At 38.3% G+C, this 19,071-nt stretch overlaps 1 protein-coding gene across 3 annotated transcripts in view; it reads right to left on the bottom strand.

Annotated features, from left to right (window-relative positions):
• LOC132144030 (protocadherin Fat 1-like) overlaps nucleotides 1–19,071 on the bottom strand; it is a 101,914-nt gene that overhangs the window by 73,659 nt on the left and 9,184 nt on the right. The window contains exons 1-15 of one of the 3 annotated variants that reach the window (XM_059554744.1): nucleotides 11,845–11,973; nucleotides 11,447–11,542; nucleotides 10,980–11,143; nucleotides 10,790–10,834; nucleotides 10,592–10,681; nucleotides 10,411–10,500; nucleotides 10,185–10,292; nucleotides 9,870–9,983; nucleotides 9,696–9,789; nucleotides 9,398–9,510; nucleotides 9,112–9,285; nucleotides 8,894–9,022; nucleotides 8,659–8,814; nucleotides 8,308–8,488; nucleotides 8,067–8,197 (exon numbers count right to left, since the gene is read on the bottom strand). In XM_059554744.1, coding sequence (XP_059410727.1) covers nucleotides 8,067–8,197; nucleotides 8,308–8,488; nucleotides 8,659–8,814; nucleotides 8,894–9,022; nucleotides 9,112–9,285; nucleotides 9,398–9,510; nucleotides 9,696–9,789; nucleotides 9,870–9,983; nucleotides 10,185–10,292; nucleotides 10,411–10,500; nucleotides 10,592–10,681; nucleotides 10,790–10,834; nucleotides 10,980–11,143; nucleotides 11,447–11,542; nucleotides 11,845–11,923 — 1,764 coding nt within the window. In that variant the 5' untranslated portion in view covers nucleotides 11,924–11,973. Of the gene's footprint in view, nucleotides 1–8,066; nucleotides 8,198–8,307; nucleotides 8,489–8,658; nucleotides 8,815–8,893; nucleotides 9,023–9,111; nucleotides 9,286–9,397; nucleotides 9,511–9,695; nucleotides 9,790–9,869; nucleotides 9,984–10,184; nucleotides 10,293–10,410; nucleotides 10,501–10,591; nucleotides 10,682–10,789; nucleotides 10,835–10,979; nucleotides 11,144–11,446; nucleotides 11,543–11,844; nucleotides 11,974–19,071 lie in introns of those variants that run through there. The other 2 variants (XM_059554747.1, XM_059554746.1) reach the window with 2 other exon arrangements.

Here is a 19,071-nt window from a genome sequence, read left to right as displayed (position 1 = left end):
TTTCCTTGGCTATTCCTAGAAATAAATCTACATATGGTTGTTTTTATATGGTTCAAATTTGCTGCCCCAAATGATTGGAATGTGCTACAAAAGTTATTTAAATTTTTATTGAAATAATTATCCAAGAATGTACATTAAAAAATAACTAGTGAGTGCTCCCAACTCCACCTGTAAATTTTTTTATATTTAATATTTAATTTTTTAATTTATGTGTTTTATGTACTGTACTGTATGTTTGTATGTTTCTTAGGATATTTGAATTCACCTGCCAGGCTGTTATTTTAAATAAGAACTTGTTCGTAATTAATTTGCCTGGTTAAATAAATATTAAATAAATAAATAAGATGTACTACTGTACAAATAAATCATTACATTTTTTATGATTAGTAATTGTAGTCTATTGACAGCCCTGAAATAGTTCTTAGCTCGGTCATGTATTTTCATTTGGTAAGTTCACTGTAATAGTAATAGTTTGATGGAAAGCTGCTAAGTTACTTTTGGGGGAAACATTTTTATGAGCCATCACTGAGATTCACTTACCTGAACTTTCACTATAGGGAATTTGTATGGAGAGACACTGAAAATTTCACCTTCATATGTTTCATTGTCAAAAACAGGAGCATCATTCACATTCTCAACTTGAACTCTGACCTGAAGATTGTGAGACAGAGAAAATCAAATGCACTGTGACAGCTTTCTTTTTTTAAGAAGAAATACATATTCTACATACTGTAAGTATCTGAACACAAACACGTTTAGTTACACAAACCTGTGCCATTGCATTGTGAAATGTTTTAGAAATGAAATGCAATGCAAGTACAATACAATTGTTACTTCAGTGGGAGTGGGAGATACTGTCGGGATAAGCATAATTTGTCACTCTGTAAAGCTCAACTACTGCTTAAAATTGTACTGCTTAAAATGGTTAAAAAGCCCATATGTATTAAAGCCTGCTTCTCAGTAACACATGTAGAGGATTTGTTTCCTCTACAGTAACTCAAGAAAATGCATGTTAACTATGCTTTGTCAAAAAATGTGTTGGACAAGCACTGATGTTTGTGTACTTGTGTAATTTGTTTCTAGCCTTAGTTGGTAGTAAGAATAATACCATTGTCTCTGCAGTGTTTGGAGGGCTTCTGGAGTCTATGGCCTCTACTGTGAGGATGAACCACTCCTCTTCCTCCTTATCTAGCTGTCTGAGAGCTTTTATGGTTCCTTCCTCATCCACAGAGAAGACATCTTCGTGTGTCTTCATGTTATAGCTGACTGTAACCAGTGGACTCCCTGTTAATGCCTTGACTTCCCCGGCTATTGTGTCCTTAGGTTCATTCTCCTTGATTACGAAGTTGTAGGAGGAGCTCTCAAAAGCCACAGTATCAGTGAAAGAGGTAATTTTGAAGTTAATCAAGACTTCGGCTAAAGAGAAGAAAGAACTCAGTTTTGACATTTTCATCAAAACAGGTTTGAATACTGAGAGCAGAAAATCAGACCCAAACCTTCATCAGATTGTGCTGGTGTTCCATGATCTGTCGCTATAGCAGTCAGGTTTAGCAGTGTGTCTTCTGTGACCTCGCTAATGTCAGAGGTCAAAGTGATGTCTCCTGTTTCAGCATCCAGTGCGACCATGGAAGAGTCTTCAGAGAAACTACAAAAAGACATTAATGCATCCATCTTAACATAGGTGTCTTAACATGGTTGTGCCTTCATATTATTAATCCTAATAAATGAGAGATTAGTCTTTAGCTGTACCTGTAGCTAATATTTGCATTGGACCCCGCATCTTTATCCGTGGCAGAGACTGTAAGCAGCAACTTTCCAACCTTGGCGTCTTTAATCAGAATGCTTCTGCTGTAGGTGTCAGAGCTGAAGACTGGAGAGTTGTCATTGACGTCTGTGATACTGACCCTCACTGTGGTGAGGTTCTGCAGAATATAAACACAAGCAACCCATTTTTAGTGCAGGCCAAAAGCTCATATTTGCAATGTCTAATATCAAACTTAAGGATTGCAGTTAGTAAAATATAGAAGTTTGAATATTGAAACAAAGTTGGATTCACAGTGCAATGTCTTAATCGATAGCAGCTTAAACTGGTTGATCATCTGTGCAACATAAAAAAACTACTACCTGGAGTTTGCTTTACATGTCATTTAGAGATAGAAAAGTATCAAATTTGATGTAAATTTACAGCAGAAGCAGCGAACCATGTTCCTGGAGGACTGCATCAACCCTAATCAAACACACTTGAACCAGCTAATCGAGGTACTAGTGATTACTTAAAAACAACGTTTGTTTGAACAAGGCTGGAACTAAAGTCTAGGAAGGCAGAGGCAGATTGCTACCCCTAGTCTATGTTTTTGAAGTTGCGTGCTACTAAGTTCCTCAAACAAAACTCAAGGAAAGTGTTTCAAATATTTGATTTTCATGAACTCTGGAAAATTAAGTGTAATAATAAAAACCTTTATAAACATCGGGAAGAAGGAGGCGGGAACCGGGGGACAATCAAATGAAACTTTAATTACAAAAATAAACACAAAACAGCGCATCAGCCCCTCACGGACGACTGATGCACACAAATCAAAACCAAAACATAAAATAAAGCCCAGGCCTGGTCCTCTCTCGTCCTTTACTGTTGTCGCTCCAGTTTTATATCCTTCCATCTCCTCCGTGGGACTCGAGACCGGTGGTTCGAACAGGTGTAGAGAGGAAAAAATACATTTCCAGTTCCCCGACGCACTGCTTCTCGGCCCTCCAACAGCTGGGTGATCTCCTCCATGGTGCCTGGCGGTGGCCCTGGACGGCCCTCGGCGGACGGCACGACACTCCTCCGCCGCCCGGTGGACTGCGACGGCTCCTCCGGTTTTGGGCAGCCGGCAAGAGTCCCCCGTTCCTTGTTCCTCCGGATACCTTCACGGAGGCAGCAGGCTCCGGCCCCCTGGCGAACGGCGCCGACTCCTCCGCTCCCTCCGTGGGACTCGAGACCGGTGGTTCGAACAGGTGTAGTTCATCTCCAATCACTCCACCAGCCTCGCTCTTCATTCCCACGTCCCTCGGCCCCGCCCCACTCATCACATTAAGCAACTAGTTTATCCTTCAAGCCTGTCTTGTATCATGGTGGACAGGTAAAAAAAAAAAAAAAAAAAAAAAAAAAATACACGCTACCTTCTAGAAAATCTGATGATAAGATCAAAGTTATTGTAACTAGAAAGTACCAGTAGGTAAAATGATAAAACTGCACTGAAGTATGCTGTAAGATCATGCTAATTGTACAAAGGAAAGGAAATTACATGTCCCTGTGGTATCCCATGATCCACAGCAACAATAACCACATCATACACATCTTGTGTCTCTCGATCCAGCTCCTCATTGGCTAGTAGAGTCCCATCCTAAAAGGAAAAAGCACAGTCTGTGGCTGATATCACGCACACCTCTCCAGTTGATGAGGGAGTGTACACACCTTCCTGAATCTCAATGCGCTCTGGGAGAGGAAGGAATTGTGGGTTGTTGTCGTTGACATCCAGAACAGTGATGTTGACCTGAGCTGTGGAGCTTAAACCATCATCAGGCTGGTCTACAGCTATTACCTAAAGAAGACAATGCAAGCATCGCATTTAGAATGAATATACATCCTTAACATATTGTGAGTAGTTTCGGGATATTTTTGTACCTCTATGATGTAATTGTCTATAGTTTCTCTATCCAAGGTGGCATCGCTCCTGAGTGATATTACTCCTTGATCAGTGATAGCAAAGGTATCGCTGTCCATGATAAAGATACCTTTAGAGAACCCACCCTGATCGGAAAGGAAACAAGAGAATGTAAATCAGACAAAAAAAACTTGCAATGTTGGCTTGACAAATCTCTACTTGGAAATTTACAAGGAGAATTTGAAAGTTGTTCAGGTCTTTTGTAATTTAAATTGTAGTTTGAAATGTTATATATACTTTGTATACTTGCATGACTTTTCTGAGTAGTTGGTAGGGAATTTTTGCTAGGGGTGATCAGGGGCACTGCTCTGGTTTCTGGGCCTCCTGAAAAGCATATTGACTCAGGGCCCCCTCAGTAGAAATTGTGTTCTAAAGGGATTGGATTGTGTCAGGCTGAGGTTTGTTCTGGATGAAAGTTGAGTGTTGCTGAGAAGGTCCAAAGATGCTCTGAGTGGTTTCTATGCAGCTGCAAGAATGACGAGTCTCAGAAACCACTCAGAACCTCTGAAACTGCTTAACAGGACGTATATAGAGTGTTGCTATATGGTTGCTCATGTTTAGAGCAGATTAGATTAGGTTTTCTGGGTGGTTGCTAGAGGCATTGCTAGGCAGTTACTACATATAATTTAAGGAAAAGGTCAACGGGGGTTTCTTGGGAGTTACTACATAGACTTTAAGGGATGTTGTCAGAATACTATAAGTTTGTACAACAACCAATGCCGTTCTAGCATCTACTTTTCTTACCTCATCCTCATCTGAAACCTCCAAATACACCAGAGCAGTTCCACCTGCAAGGTTTTCATAGACGGACACGTCATACTGGTCCTTTCTGAACACAGGAGCTTTATCATTTACATCCTCAACGCACACTGTTACAGAAACACTGCCAGTGAGAACAGGGTTTCCTCCATCTCGTCCCTCCACCTCTAGAGTGTAACTCTTTACTTTGCCATAATCCAGCTTTCCAGCTAGGCTTATGGAGCCAGACTCTTCATCAATGGTAAAGACGAGTGGTGTTGAAGAAGGCTCCTGTTTGACAATGTGATAAGTCACGATAGCATTTTCACCGTCATCTTTCTCTGTTGCCATGAGGTCTATGACGCTTGTTCCTACTTCAGCATGCTCGGACACTGCGGTCTCATACTGTTGTTCAGGAAATATGGGAGCATTGTCGTTGATGTCAGTCACAGAGATGTCCATAGTGGTGGTAGCTGAACGTGACGGGCGACCCTGATCTTGGGCAGTGATCACTAAGCTGTACTCATCTTGGGTCTCCCTGTCAAGGGGAGCTGCTAGGGTTATCACTCCTGTTTCTTGGTCAACACTAAATCTCCCAGCACCTCCTAGGAGAGTGTATCGCACTTCACCATTAAACCCTGAATCTGCATCCGTGGCATTTACGGACATCACTTCATATCCCACCTTGTGATCTTCTGGTACTGGGACAGTAGCAGGGTGACTTTCAAACACTGGACTATTGTCATTGATGTCCAGCACCTCAACCAAGACTGATGTCTCATCCCGGTTAGTACCATCCGATATCGACACCTGCACAGTGTAGCTGCTCTTCTCCTCAAAGTCTAGTTTGACTTTGGTCGAGAGAACACCTGTATCCTGGTTTATGGAGAACTTGTCAGCGTCACTCTCAACCTTTAAGATGACAGGAACTATATGTTCAAGGGTCAGAAAGTCAACCTGTAAATAAGCGAGTACACATTGTTACTCAATAGTGAAAAATACAGTATTTTCTTAGACTGTCCTTCTAGGCCCTTGTGGGAGCTTTTATGAAGACACATTCTGCAAAATATCAAGTATATCAAGCAAATAAATCCATAGCTACAGCCAATTTAATGTTTTCTTTGTGTCACTAAGTGTCATTTTTTGCATGTGTCTTCATAATGTGTCTCATTTACGAAACGAACGTATGACAGAAAATTGTGCGTACGTCCTTTCAATGCAAAACATGGAATGTATATGGACGTGAGCGGTGGCTACGATCAAATCTCACGTCTGGTCACAGTTCGGTTATGCCTTTTTTTGAGTTACCTGAACTTGCGCGCAACATACAGGGGAGAATTATAAATTGACAGCATTTTATTCTTTTTTATTTACCTGACCATCAAACAAAGTTTATTAGTCGACCGTTAACCAGTAATATTAGAATGTTTTTTTTATGCAGGGCTTTAGCTTTATATGTGTTACAAATATGACAAAAATGGAAACATTTGGATTCATGTAGTAGGAGACAGGCTTGTGAGCCCAATGCATTTTCAGTTTTACTTGACACTGAATGCCATTATAGCCTAATTTGTTTAAGTTATAGTTTAATATATAATTTTATAACTACTTATTTTTCATTCTTGTTCTATTCTGAATACTGTTACATTTGTAGAGTGAGAACTAAATAGGCTGTTTATATTTACCAGTATTTTAAATACATATAAATATAAATTGTGAGATTCTTTTTGGCTGGGTTTCGTTTCTCCGTGTCATAAACTCTAGGGGCGAGACTTCTAAACCAGGGTATTTTTAGGGGCATGATATTCAAATGAAGATTGTTTTCTGCTGCCACATTTATCAACGTGCAATCATTCATACAATGAAATATATAGGAGCTGGTCATACAATTAGAATATCTTCAAAAAGTTGATTTATTTCACTAATTCCATTCAAAAAGTGAAACTTGTATATTATATTCATTCATTACATGCAGACTGATATATTTCAAATGTTTATTTCTTTTAATTTTGATGTTTATAACTGACAACTAAGGAAAATCCCAAATTCAGTATCTCAGAAAATTAGAATATTGTGAAAAGGTTCAATATTGAAGACACCTGGTTCCACAATCTAATCAGCTAATTAACTCAAAACACCTGCAAAGGCCTTTAAATGGTCTCTTAGTCTAGTTCTGTTGGCTACACAATCATTGTGAAGACTGCTGACTTGACAGTTGTCCAAAAGACAACCATTGACACCTTGCACAAGGAGGGCAAGACACAAAAGGTCATTGCAAAAGAGGCTGGCTGTTCACAGAGCTCTGTGTCCAAGCACATTAATAGAGAGGCAAAGGGAAAGAAAAGATGTGGTAGAAAAAAGTGTACACGCAATAGGGATAACTGCACCCTGGAGAGGATTGTGAAACAAAACCCATTCAAAAATGTGGGGGAGATTCACAAAGAGTGGACTGCAGCTGGAGTCAGTGCTTCAAGAACCACTACACACAGACGTATGCAAGACATGGGTTTCAGCTGTCGCATTCCTTGTGTCAAGCCGCTCTAGAACAACAGACAGCATCAGAAGCGTCTCGCTTCAGAAAGGACTGGACTGCTGCTGAGTGGTCCAAAGTTATGTTTTCTGATAAAAGTAAATTTTGCATTTCCTATGTAAATCAGGGTCCCAGAGTCTGGAGGAAGAGAGGAGAGGCACACAATCCACGTTGCTTGAGGTCCAGTGTAAAGTTTCCACAATCAGTGATGGTTTGGGGTGCCATGCCATCTAATGGTGTTGGTCCACTGTGTTTTCTGAGGTCCAAGGCCAACACAGCCGTATACCAGGAAGTTTTAGAGCACTTCATGCTTCCTGCTGCTGAACAACTTTATGGAGATGCAGATTTCATTTTCCAACAGGACTTGGCACCTGCACACAGTGCCAAAGCTTCCAGTACCTGGTTTAAGGACCATGGTATCCCGGTTCTTAGTTGGTCAGCAAAGTCACCTGACCTTAACCCCATAGAAAATCCATGGGGTATTGTGAAGAGTAAGATGCGATATGCCAGACCCAAGAATGCAGAAGAACTGAAGGCTACTATCAGAGCAACCTGGGCTCTCATAACACCTGAGCAGTGCCACAGACTGATCGACTCCATGCCACGCTGCATTGCTGCAGTAATTCAGGCAAAAGGAGCCCCAACTAAGTATTGAGTGCTGTACATGTTCATACTTTTAATTTTCATACTTTTCAGTTGGCCAAGATTTCTAAAAATCCTTTCTTTCTATTGGTCTTAAGTAATATTTTAATTTTTTGAGATACTGAATTTGGGATTTTCCTTTGTTGTCAGTTCATGATATATTCTGTATATGGTGAATGTTTCATAAATCACACATGAACTCTGTCGTTACTCATTTCTATGTTAGATTGATAAATGAAGCTCAATGAGCCCAAACATAAGTTTACCATACATACTGTAAGTGTTAAGTGTAAATATGTCTTTGTGTTTTTATTTCTTCAAATAAAGATTTGTTTGTTTAGATGGTTGTAATTCAGCAGACTATTATTATCATTAAAGTCTTTTATATCAGTTACAGGGTCAGTGCTGTGGGAAATAAGCTCTTATAAGATAACTGTTTATACTGTAAGGACCTTCACGATATCTGCGTCTTCCTGATCCTCATCTACTTGTCCCTGGTAGGTGTCACGAAGGAACTGAGGATGAGACTCTCCAGGTGCCTTGACATTCACAATTGCAGCAGTTGATCTGCTTATAGCACCCCCTAATAGTATGAAAAGAAAGTGCAGTGGTTTTTAAGCCAAAAGTAAAGTTTCCACAGCCATATTGGCCTACATCAAATGTCTGCCAAAATACTTAGATCTGAAAACTTACCATCTTTTGCAGTCACATAGAGTGCAAACTCAAGGATTGTATTGTCCACCAGGTCAATTTGGTTAATTAGTGTAATCTCCCCATTATTCTCATTAATTTCAAAATGACCTCTCTCATTTCCAAACTCAATGGAGTAGCTGATTTCCCCGTTTGGACCTTCATCCAGGTCTGCTGCCTCGACCTAACATGAAAATGTATGTATGTTTAGTTAGTATACAACGTCTTTCCACCGTTTATGGAAAAGTAGTTATCTTATAATGACATTATGGTTCCACAATCTCTGAAAATGTACTAAAATACTGATTGTGCTGGGAAACATTTAAATGACTCGACAAATCAATGATTCATCACCTTGACAACCTGCATTCCAACAGTCTGGTTGCTGAAAACTTTGCCCTCATACGAGGAAGTTGTAAACTGTGGACTGTTGTCATTCTCATCCAGCAAGGTAATGGTCACATCTGCTGTTGCTTTGCTGCTAGAAGGAGGGTTTTCTTGTGCTTCAACCTTTAGATTTTGAAAACAAAAATTTTAATTGCACAATATTCATATTTATATTTAATGATAAAATGAGCCTTATTATTACTTGAAAACTGAAGCTAGCTGTGGTTTCTCTGTCTAGGTCCACTGAGCTTTTCACCCGAATTATTCCATCAGGGCTGATTGAAAAAGGGACAGTCTCTGGAATAATCCGGATTGTTCCCACAAATCCTCCCTGGGATGAAAGAGGTCACTTGGTAAATTATTTTCTCAGTTTTTATTTTATTTGTACAAACAGACAGCAAGGTTTTCCAGGAACAGTACCAGGTCTAGATCAGTGACTCTAGTCTGAAGCACAAACTGGTCCTGTGGTGAATTTTCCAGAATAGACTCTGTGTATTGATCCTGGTCAAATTTGGGCAGGTTGTCATCCATGTCCTTAATGGTGACAGACACCACAGCGTTTGCTGTTTTACTGACATCATCCTGCTGAGCTGCCTGTTTTTACAATGAAACATTGATGAGAAAACATGAAGAATCAAAATACTGAAATCTCTTCAGATTCATAACATCAACATTTTAAACTAATGTCTTTAGAAACGTCTTATACCTGTATGTTAACTGTTATCTGGTCAATTTCCTCTCTGTCTAAAGCTGTTGTCACAGAGATGACGCCACTGTTTCGATCAATTTCAAAGTTGCTCTGATATTCATTTGGAAAGACTGGAACAAGAATGTGGGTATGTGCACTTTATTACCAGAAACTTAATTAAGAATATTCAAATGTAAGTATATTATTAGGGGTGTAAAATACATTGATTGACTGTTGTTTGTTTGATTTTTTTATCCCTCCATATTATCAGACTCAAAATGAGTCTTATGTGTTGTAAATCTTCTGTTAACAGTACCTGCTGTTATGCTGTAAACGACTGGCTCGTTGATGCCTGTGTCACCATCTTGAGCTTTTATTTCCTCAGGAGTGACGTCTGACAATTGTCCTGCCTGGAAATGAACAGAAAAGAGGGTTTATTTTGTGTGCTCAGAGGTGTTTTAAGAATTGGTCTTCTCTCCTCATTGTTTACCTGGTTTTCCTCAATAGATGCTTTATAGAGACTGTGATCAAAATAAGGGTTTAGATTGTCAAAATCTTCAACCGTTATTGTAACTGTTGTTGTGTCACTGAGTCCTTCCTTATCCTGCAAAGACACATTGTGTTGTGTTACTGTTTTATATGGAAAAAAGCAGCTTGGACATTCTGCTAAACATTTTGGGTTCCATAAATGAGTTTCCTTTTTGTGTGGACTATTTCTTCAAAGAATAGACTACTAGAGAAGCACTTTGAAGTTTAGTAATCAAAGTAAGATGGATGCATAGGTTGTCATTGGTTTTGTTTTTACTTCAGCTTTCACAGTGAAGATGTACTGTTGAGCATTGTTGTAGTTCAGACGTTGTTTCAACCTGATGTTACCATCACCTCTCACTTCAAACTCATCTGGTACTGGAGGCTGTTAATAGAGTGGAAGTGACCAATTAAAATGAGGATATGGACACAAGTTGAGCTTACATAGCGGTTGCACAGTGCAGCTTATTGTATCAAATTCATGAGAGTTGTTCATGGCTCACCAGTATAGAATATGTAATTCTGTTGTTTTCTGGAGACACATCTGCATCGTCAGCCCTCACCCTGAACACATCTGAATCCACAGTCGTCGTCTGGAGCAAAAGACAGGGTTTACTAAGAGATGTGAGATCACTCAGTGACCAAACACACTACAGCTGTATGGAGACGTGACATTAAACACACCTCTGACACTGTGTCGCTGTATGATTTGCTCTGGAAGATCGGAGGGTTGTCATTGATGTCCAGAATGTCTACCGTCCGGATGTTTTTTAGCTGAAATGAACAATGAAGACTTCATAGTCAAAGTTTTTGTGCTGGATCTTTATTTCTATAATGCTTTGAATTATTTTATGATGGTATGGTTTAAATAAATAAACATACCCCTGTGTTCAAGCAGGTGACTGAATAATATAATTTCTCTCCAAACTAGAAGAAATAAACATACAAAGAGTGAAAAAAAAATAATGATGCAATTTTATCAGCTTTGTCAGAATTGGTAAAGAAAGCTTAGTTAAAACAGAGACTATCTGACACTCTACTAACTCAATGAATCAGTAAAGCTGGAACAAACCTCCTTTAGTTTATCAGCATCCAGTGGTTTTCTGGTTCGTACAGAAGCGGTTGAATCTCCTTCAGAATAAATCAGCTCCACAAACTCCAAACCAACAGGAAAGAGATATGACTCCAGCACCAGACGATCATTAGGTCCGATATTAGTGAGAGTCTCTACTTCACCTTTAAACCAGATTAAATACACATTTAAATATGTATTCTAACACACAATCAGAATAATTTTGATTGTTCTTGTATTACTCTTGCAATGCTTAAAAGCAACAGCACTTGTATATATTCAATATATTCAAAATATATTTGATCATATATTATATATGATCAAATATATTTTGAAATATTTTAATATAAACATTTCAGAGTAGTATAAATATATAATACTACTAATAATTATAACAACACAAAAGTTTTCTTGCAAAAGTGAAAAGACAAATGTAATATTGTAAACAATATGTTAGCATATCTCACCTTCATATCCCTCCTGGACGCTCCCTACATTGACATTAGTTCCAGTCGCACAGTTTATCTGTGATTGGCTTAAAGACTTAACAGACGACTGAAAGCCTACATTCAAAATGACAAACAACATTAAATCACACAAAACATAAAAACCATTTAAACAGGCAGTTTTAAAATTGGCCATCATTTTTATTTTCAGTGTTTTTGCTGGTGACGAGCTTCAGTTGTCATTCTAAATCGAATCAACAGTATCTGGTCGTGTATTGAATATTACTTGTTTAAAACTCATGGAATAAAATATTTTATCACTTTGAAATATAACTATTTTACAAATATTAAGTCACATTACTTCCTGTTAAATCTTGACAAGCATTTTACTTTATTAGACAGACAGAAATTTGACTTACCAGTATCACTCAGTACGCTATGGAGATGCAGAAACGCTAAAATAAATAGAGAATATAAAGAAATTGAAAATGAGGCCATCTTTTCTGTAATCCGCTGTCAGCACAGCTTGTATTATGAAGCCTGGCAGTGAAGAGAACGACTATTTCTTGTGTAACATCTCTCTCTGGGCTGTTCTTTATTGTATGTCATAAACAGCTATGGTATCAGGTATCAAAGGTGCTTCATAAAGTCCAATAATGCAGGAATGATGTGGGAGGGATTTTCTGGAAAGAAGTTGATGTTACGAATTTATTCGAGGATATCTAAGATTTGAACCTTTGATATCGACCTTAACTTCTCGCCCAATCTCATTCTATCATTTCTTCCCATGCAATGGTTTTAGTCACTTAGGTCTATTCTTGTTAAACATTATACAGCCTTCCAGAATACTTCGTTCTGATTGGACAGTTGCAACGTTCTAATGTCAAATGAACAATGAACTATATATTTGGCTGTTTTCTGGTAACTGACTTCATACGCTGTGCTTTATGTCTTTCATTTTCCTCTGTACTCTTTTTCTTGTCACATAATGGAATCATTTAAACTCTAAATTAGTTTATTCATAGATTGGTGAGGTCATAAGATTGAACCGATGATTATAGTAAAACCAACCTCTGTAGGATGATATATAATAATGATATAAACTAATTTTACTTTGTTGGAACAGCAGCTATGCTAATGATGTCTCTATTTTGTTTCTATTTTTTGCCACGGGATGTAACTAGGATTTACACAAGCTCCAGTCTGGATCCAGAACACCTGAGAAGAGATGATGCTGACCCTCAGAGGACCCCAGATGATCCTAACCTTGAATCAACAACAGAACTAAATAATTATTGCTACATGTGTGACTGCATCATATGATAACTATTAATTAATAATATTGATAGTTCATCGTCTAGCTGACTACGTCTTGTATTATTATTATTTTTTTTTATTTTTTCTAAAATCCTGTCAAACGTGCACAAACTACTAGCTACTACTAAATATTGTAGAAACATAATTTCCTGTAAAAGTTGCTTTGTTACGATTTGTATTGTAAAAAGCGCTATACAAATAAACTTGAATTGAATTGAATATAAGTTCCTATCTGAGATTTGATCTTTTTGCAATTATAAACAGTACATTATTTCTTCCTTAAAAATAACAATTAATTTATTGTCATAAATCATGACATTTATGCAGGACTTTTGCCTGACATTGAACAGGCTGGAAAGATACATGACAAAAATGAATAATTCACATCCTGGTCTGCTGTGTAACTCAGTGAGATTTTCCAAATCTATCCACTTCATTTATGCTGCTACCACGAACACAATTAAAGGTTATCTTATCACAGCTTACTAGTTCCTTATTTTTCAGAACCAGATATATATATATTTTTAGTACAACAACATTTTATTTGCATTACATAACAAATCAAAGGTCACACACAATAAACACTTTGTATAAAGGTTTGAAGGTTTATTATATCTTGTGCTGATCATTTTATGTAATTAAGGATTTGAATGTTTACTAAAACATTAAACCTAAATAGCGTTTTTTAAATAGCGAAAAACACACAATCAAAAGTACCAATGAACTATTAATTATGAAAGAATGGTTTAAATTAATTTGTAAACCAGAGAGAACTATGTTTATTCAAAATAATTGGTTCAAAAATATATGTTTTGTTTTGTTCAAGACTTGGAAATATAGTACACAAATCACCAAACAGCCCATGCCGAGCAGGGGTATCATTTCTTTGGCATCATCTTTTTTGGAATGACCACAAAGTTGTCACTTGTACTTTCTCTCACTTTGATCTGCAGGCAAGCACAAAAAATGTTTATTTGATCATTGAATGCATTACACTGAAGGCTCTGTTTTATGGCTTTCAATCAAAATGGCATTAAAACAACTCTGCTCACCTGTACTGTTGTAGTTGTGAATAGTCCAAGTTCATCAGTGGCTTTAACCTGTAAGGTGAACAGACTGTCTCCAAAACCGGATACATCCAGTACGTAGAGCTGACCAGTGTTTGCATCTACATCCAGCAGTGGACAGTGCTCCAGTAGGGAATACTGCAGTTTTGAGCTCTCGCCAACATCAGGGTCTAATGCCTAAAGGAAACACAACATTTCAACCAATTACAAACAAAAATGTTACTATATGTTATTAATGGTCTAGTCTATTGACATCCCTAAAATATACAATTCTGAGGTCAGAGTCTGGTCATGCAATTTCATTTGGTTTAGGTATAGTTTGTTGGCTAGCAGCTTAGCTTCTTTTTGAGAGAAACATTCCAGACACCAAACTATACAGAAAATTCTGATCACTTTAAAAATACCAGCCCACATCTCCCAAATAAGGCATGATTGATGTTAGTAGCATGAATGGGAGAAGTTACACACCGAGGTACATAATTGCAGTTTATTACATTTATCACTTACCTGAACCTTCATTATAGGGCATTTGTATGGAGAGTTGCTGGGGATATGGGCCTCATATATTGCAGCATCAAACACAGGAGCCTCATTTACATTCTCAACCTGAACACTGACCTGAAAATAAAGTGAGAGAAAGTCAATGCTAAATTTTTTAGCTTGTGTCAGTATGTGACTTTAACATGTATGAGAGCAAGGCCAGAAACGTATTATCCTGTTTGCTTTGTTGCCTCATATACAACGGGACAATGTGTTGTTCAGATATTAAAGGAGTCCTATTATCCCCCTTTTTTTACAACATGTAATATAAGTCTCAGGTGTCCCCCAGAATGTGTCTATGAAGGTTCAACTCTAAATACCCCACGGATCATTTATCATATCATTTAGAAAATTCCTGAATTGAGAGGAAGCAGAAACGTGCTGTTTTAGTGCATTTGTCTTTAAATGCAAATGAGCTGCTACTCCCTGCCCCCTTTTCCAAAATAGTGCTGTGCCTTTACAGCTCATTCCTCAGATACACTATTAAAACATGTTTGGTTTTGATTATCATTTTTTTAGGCTGAAATCATGAGTTTTAAATCATATTAGTTTTAACGTGTCTGTCACATGACATGTGAGTACTAAAAGAAAAAGTTCTTTCATGTCTTATTGCACTTTAACTTTCACAATGGAGTTACAAATACACCAATGTCGCTTATGAAAACAAATTTGTGGTACCATGGATGGAAACATGCAGATTAAGGAGAGGTAATATAATAATAATATCCCTTTTCTCTGTCATGAGGGGCATATTTTCACATTTCCACAGTTTTCTGGGACGCAATTATAGCACTTAAAAATGGAAAAAGTCAGATTTTCATGATATGTCACCTTTGTTTGCATAGTGTGTTTTAGTGTTGTCAAAAGACCCGGTACTTCGGTACCAAGTCGGTACTAAAAAAATGTAAATGTGACGGTACCAGGTTTCTTTAAGTACCGGTAGTACCGAGGTCCCGTTCAAACCCGGTTCAGCGCTATGATCTCCGCGAAGCAGAAAACGAGGACGGAATCTCAAAATGCAGTCATGAAAATGAAACTTACATTTTAATATGGGCAGTCATGGAATTTGTCAAAGTTAGCATAAATTAATCAAATCAAATCTCCATATGGACCAGTAGCCTATCTGTAAATGTTAAGCCGCAAAAGTTGTTTGAAATATGAATCCGTGTTCTGCGCGTCTCTGTGTGAATTAATGAATGGCAGAGACGTGCGGGTTTGTTTACTACATAGACTGAAGCGCATGACGCTTGCATTAATTTCAGCATCTGAGCTTCAGTGTTCTCTCTCCATCAAGCGATCTGAACTTTTCAGTTCATCTCAATGGACGCACAGCGCACCTGTAATTGATGCTCTGTAAACTCTTTGTGAAGGCGCTCGACTGTCCGTCGCTTTACTGATAGCGCTGTTTCTCACACATGCAAAGAGAGAGAGAGCGAGAGTCTTACCACGCTGAATCGACACGCTATATGTAAACTATTCTTTGTTGTCTTCTCCTGTCAAAATAATGGAGTTCATTTAGAATTATTCATATTCATATTTTCGAACAAGCAGAAGATATACCGGTTTCTCCGGTAGTGGGCGGAGCTAATGCGCAAATGGCAATTTCATTGGCTGGCGCTGATCTATTTCAGCAAATCAGTTTGACCGAACGGAGACAACGTGATTAATATTCATGAACCCAGCAGCTCATCAATTCATAGTGCATTGGATATACGTTAGTATGATAGTAGAATTAGTAGCAGTATTATCTTTTAATAATAATTAATATGATCTATTACTTTTTTTTTTTACAGAAACCCTCAATGACCAAAAATATCTTAAGCATCACCACCAGTCTTAAGTTCAGTTAATATGACAAATATGCATTCATTGGGCCTAAAAGTAAATTTTTACATAAAGGCATTTTACTTAAAGGCATAGAAATATTACTATTATTTAGTAAAATGTATGTGATACTGCTACTACTGTTGAAAAAATTTATAAAACTTTATTTTTTAAAGAAATAAATCACAATATTTCTTCCATGTTTTAATTTTAATAGCAAATCCCCTTTATTTACCAAAAATAAAATGTGTTTAAATTTCATAAATTAAAAGACAAATTAAATTTGGGTGAAACTTGTTTACTGTTTTTCATAATTATATAACTTGTAGAAAAACTTTAAACACAATTGTAAATAAGTATAAAGAAATAAGTGCTGGTAAATAAGTGCTAAAAAGTTATTTTTTTTAAATTAGCATATTTTTGTGTTTTGCTTTGGTACCGAAATTGGTACCGAGAACCGTGGATTTTCACTGGTATCGGTACCGAATACTGAAATTTTGGTACCGTGACAACACTAGTGTGTTTCTGGCCTTAATTTGTAGTGAGAAAAATACCATTGTCTCTGCAGTGTTTGGAGGACTGCTGGAGTCTAAGGCCTCTACTTTGAGGAAGTACCACTCCTCTTCCTCCTTGTCCAGCGATCTGAGAGCTTTTATGGTTCCCTCACCATCCACAGAGAAGACATCCTCATGTGACTTGATGTTATAGCTGACTGTAACCAGTGGACTCCCTGTTAATGCCTTGACATTACCTACTATTGTGGCCTCAGGTTCGTTCTCTTTAATTGTAAAGTTGTAGGAGGAGCTCTCAAAAGCCAGACCTTCAGTTTTGAAATGGATCAAGACTTTGGCTATAGAGAAAAGAAAGAAGAAAGGATGTCTTTTATGAAGAATGGATGATGAAAGGGAGTAACAACTGTATAAACACTTGGCAATTGCAGACATGTTTCTTCCTTTTCATATTTATATGAGTGGGAACAAGCTACACCCAAACCTTCATCAGATTTTGGTGGTCTGCCATGATCTGTTGCTATAGCAGTCAGGTTTAGCAGTGTGTCTTCTGTGACCTCGCTAAGGTCAGAGGTCAAAGTAATGTCTCCTGTTTCAGCATCCAGTGCGACCATGGAAGAGTCTTCAGAGAAACTACAAAAAGACAACATTCATGCATTTAGGTAAGTGTGTTGTGCCTTCATATTATTAATCCTAAATAAATGAGAGATTAGTCTTGAGCTGTACCTGTAGCTAATGATTGCGTTGGACCCGGCATCTTTATCTGAGGCAGAGACTGTCAGCAGCACCTCTCCAACCTTGGCGTCTTTAATCAGAATGCTTCTGCTGTAGGTGTCAGAGCTGAAGACTGGAGCGTTGTCATTGACGTCTGTGATACTGACCCTCACTGTGGTGATGTTCTGCAGAAAATAAACAAAAGCAGCCCTTTTGTAGTACAGACCAAAAGCCCATAGTTGCTTGGTGCCAAGTGCTTGAAACAAAACATGGAAAATCTTTCAAAATTTCTAACAATAGTGTTGTGTTCTCACACAAGTGTTGTTTGATAATGCATATTGAGTTAGTGTTCAGTGATGCATCGAGTTTGATTGTGCTGAAAGCATTCTGTCGTGCCTGACCAATGTGTTCATCTACTGGGGTCTAAAACAGAGTGGTTAAGTAAAAGATACAAAAACAAAGTTGATGTTTCTCCCGGTGTCGGTGTAAAAAAAAGTGTTACTGCATTGCATGGGAGCCGAGGGTCAGCGCGTGCTGAGAGCGCTTGAGACAGCCCCACAAGCGATTATGACACTACTGACTGCCGACCGCACACTTTGCAGCCCCACAGAGCACTCTCTTGCAACGTTTTCTGTTCTGCCAAAGACACCAGCTTCCCGGTGAGTCTGTGCCACAGTACGTAGCAAACTTGCGGGGATTGGCCAGCACATGCAAAGTTCAGTGCATTGCAGGATGAAATGATTCACGGCTAGTTAATTTAACATACCAATGATGCAAAAGTGCTGTTAGAACCGGATGATTTATCACTGAATCACAATTGCATTATGAATAGAGAGTGCAGCTTTTTGGGCATGACGGGCTACTACCTGAAGTTCTTCCCAAATTTTCTGCTACAACTGCGGCGACTGCTGCATAAGGATGAGCCATGGGTGTGGTCACAGGCATGCTCTGATGCTGTGCGTGTGCTCTAAGTGCAGCTCATCACAGACCCAGTGTTGGCTCACTTTGATATCTCCAGCCCCACCTGGGTGACCTGCGATGCGTAAGCTACAGCCATAGGAGCAGTGCTGTCACAGACCAAGCAGGGTGTTGTGAAGCCCACCCCTTTGCATCACGGGCCCTCAATCAGACGGAGCAGCAGTACTGAGTGGGGGAACGTGAAGCATTAGCCTGCATCTGGGCCTGTGAGAGGTGGTACTTGTACAACCTGAATTCCGGAAAAGTTGGGACGTTTTTTAAATTTTAATAAAATGAAAACTAAAGGAATTTCAAATCACATGAGCCAATATTTTATTCACAATAGAACATAGATAACGTAGCAAATGTTTAAACTGAGAAATTTTACACTTTTATCCACTTAATTAGCTCATTTAAAATTTAATGCCTGCTACAGGTCTCAAAAAAGTTGGCACGGGGGCAACAAATGGCTAAAAAAGCAAGCAGTTTTGAAAAGATTCAGCTGGGAGAACATCTAGTGATTAATTAAGTTAATTGATATCAGGTCTGTAACATGATTAGCTATAAAAGCTTTGTCTTAGAGAAGCAGAGTCTCTCAGAAGTAAAGATGGGCAGAGGCTCTCCAATCTGTGAAAGACTGCGTAATAAATTGTGGAAAACTTTAAAAACAATGTTCCTCAACGTCAAATTGCAAAGGCTTTGCAAATCTCATCATCTA

The sequence above is a fragment of the Carassius carassius genome, chromosome 7, assembly GCF_963082965.1.
Source record: "Carassius carassius chromosome 7, fCarCar2.1, whole genome shotgun sequence".
NCBI classification, from domain to species: Eukaryota; Metazoa; Chordata; class Actinopteri; order Cypriniformes; family Cyprinidae; genus Carassius; species Carassius carassius.
Note: the sequence above shows the minus strand (reverse complement) of the source record. Positions and strands in the feature narration are given on the sequence as shown.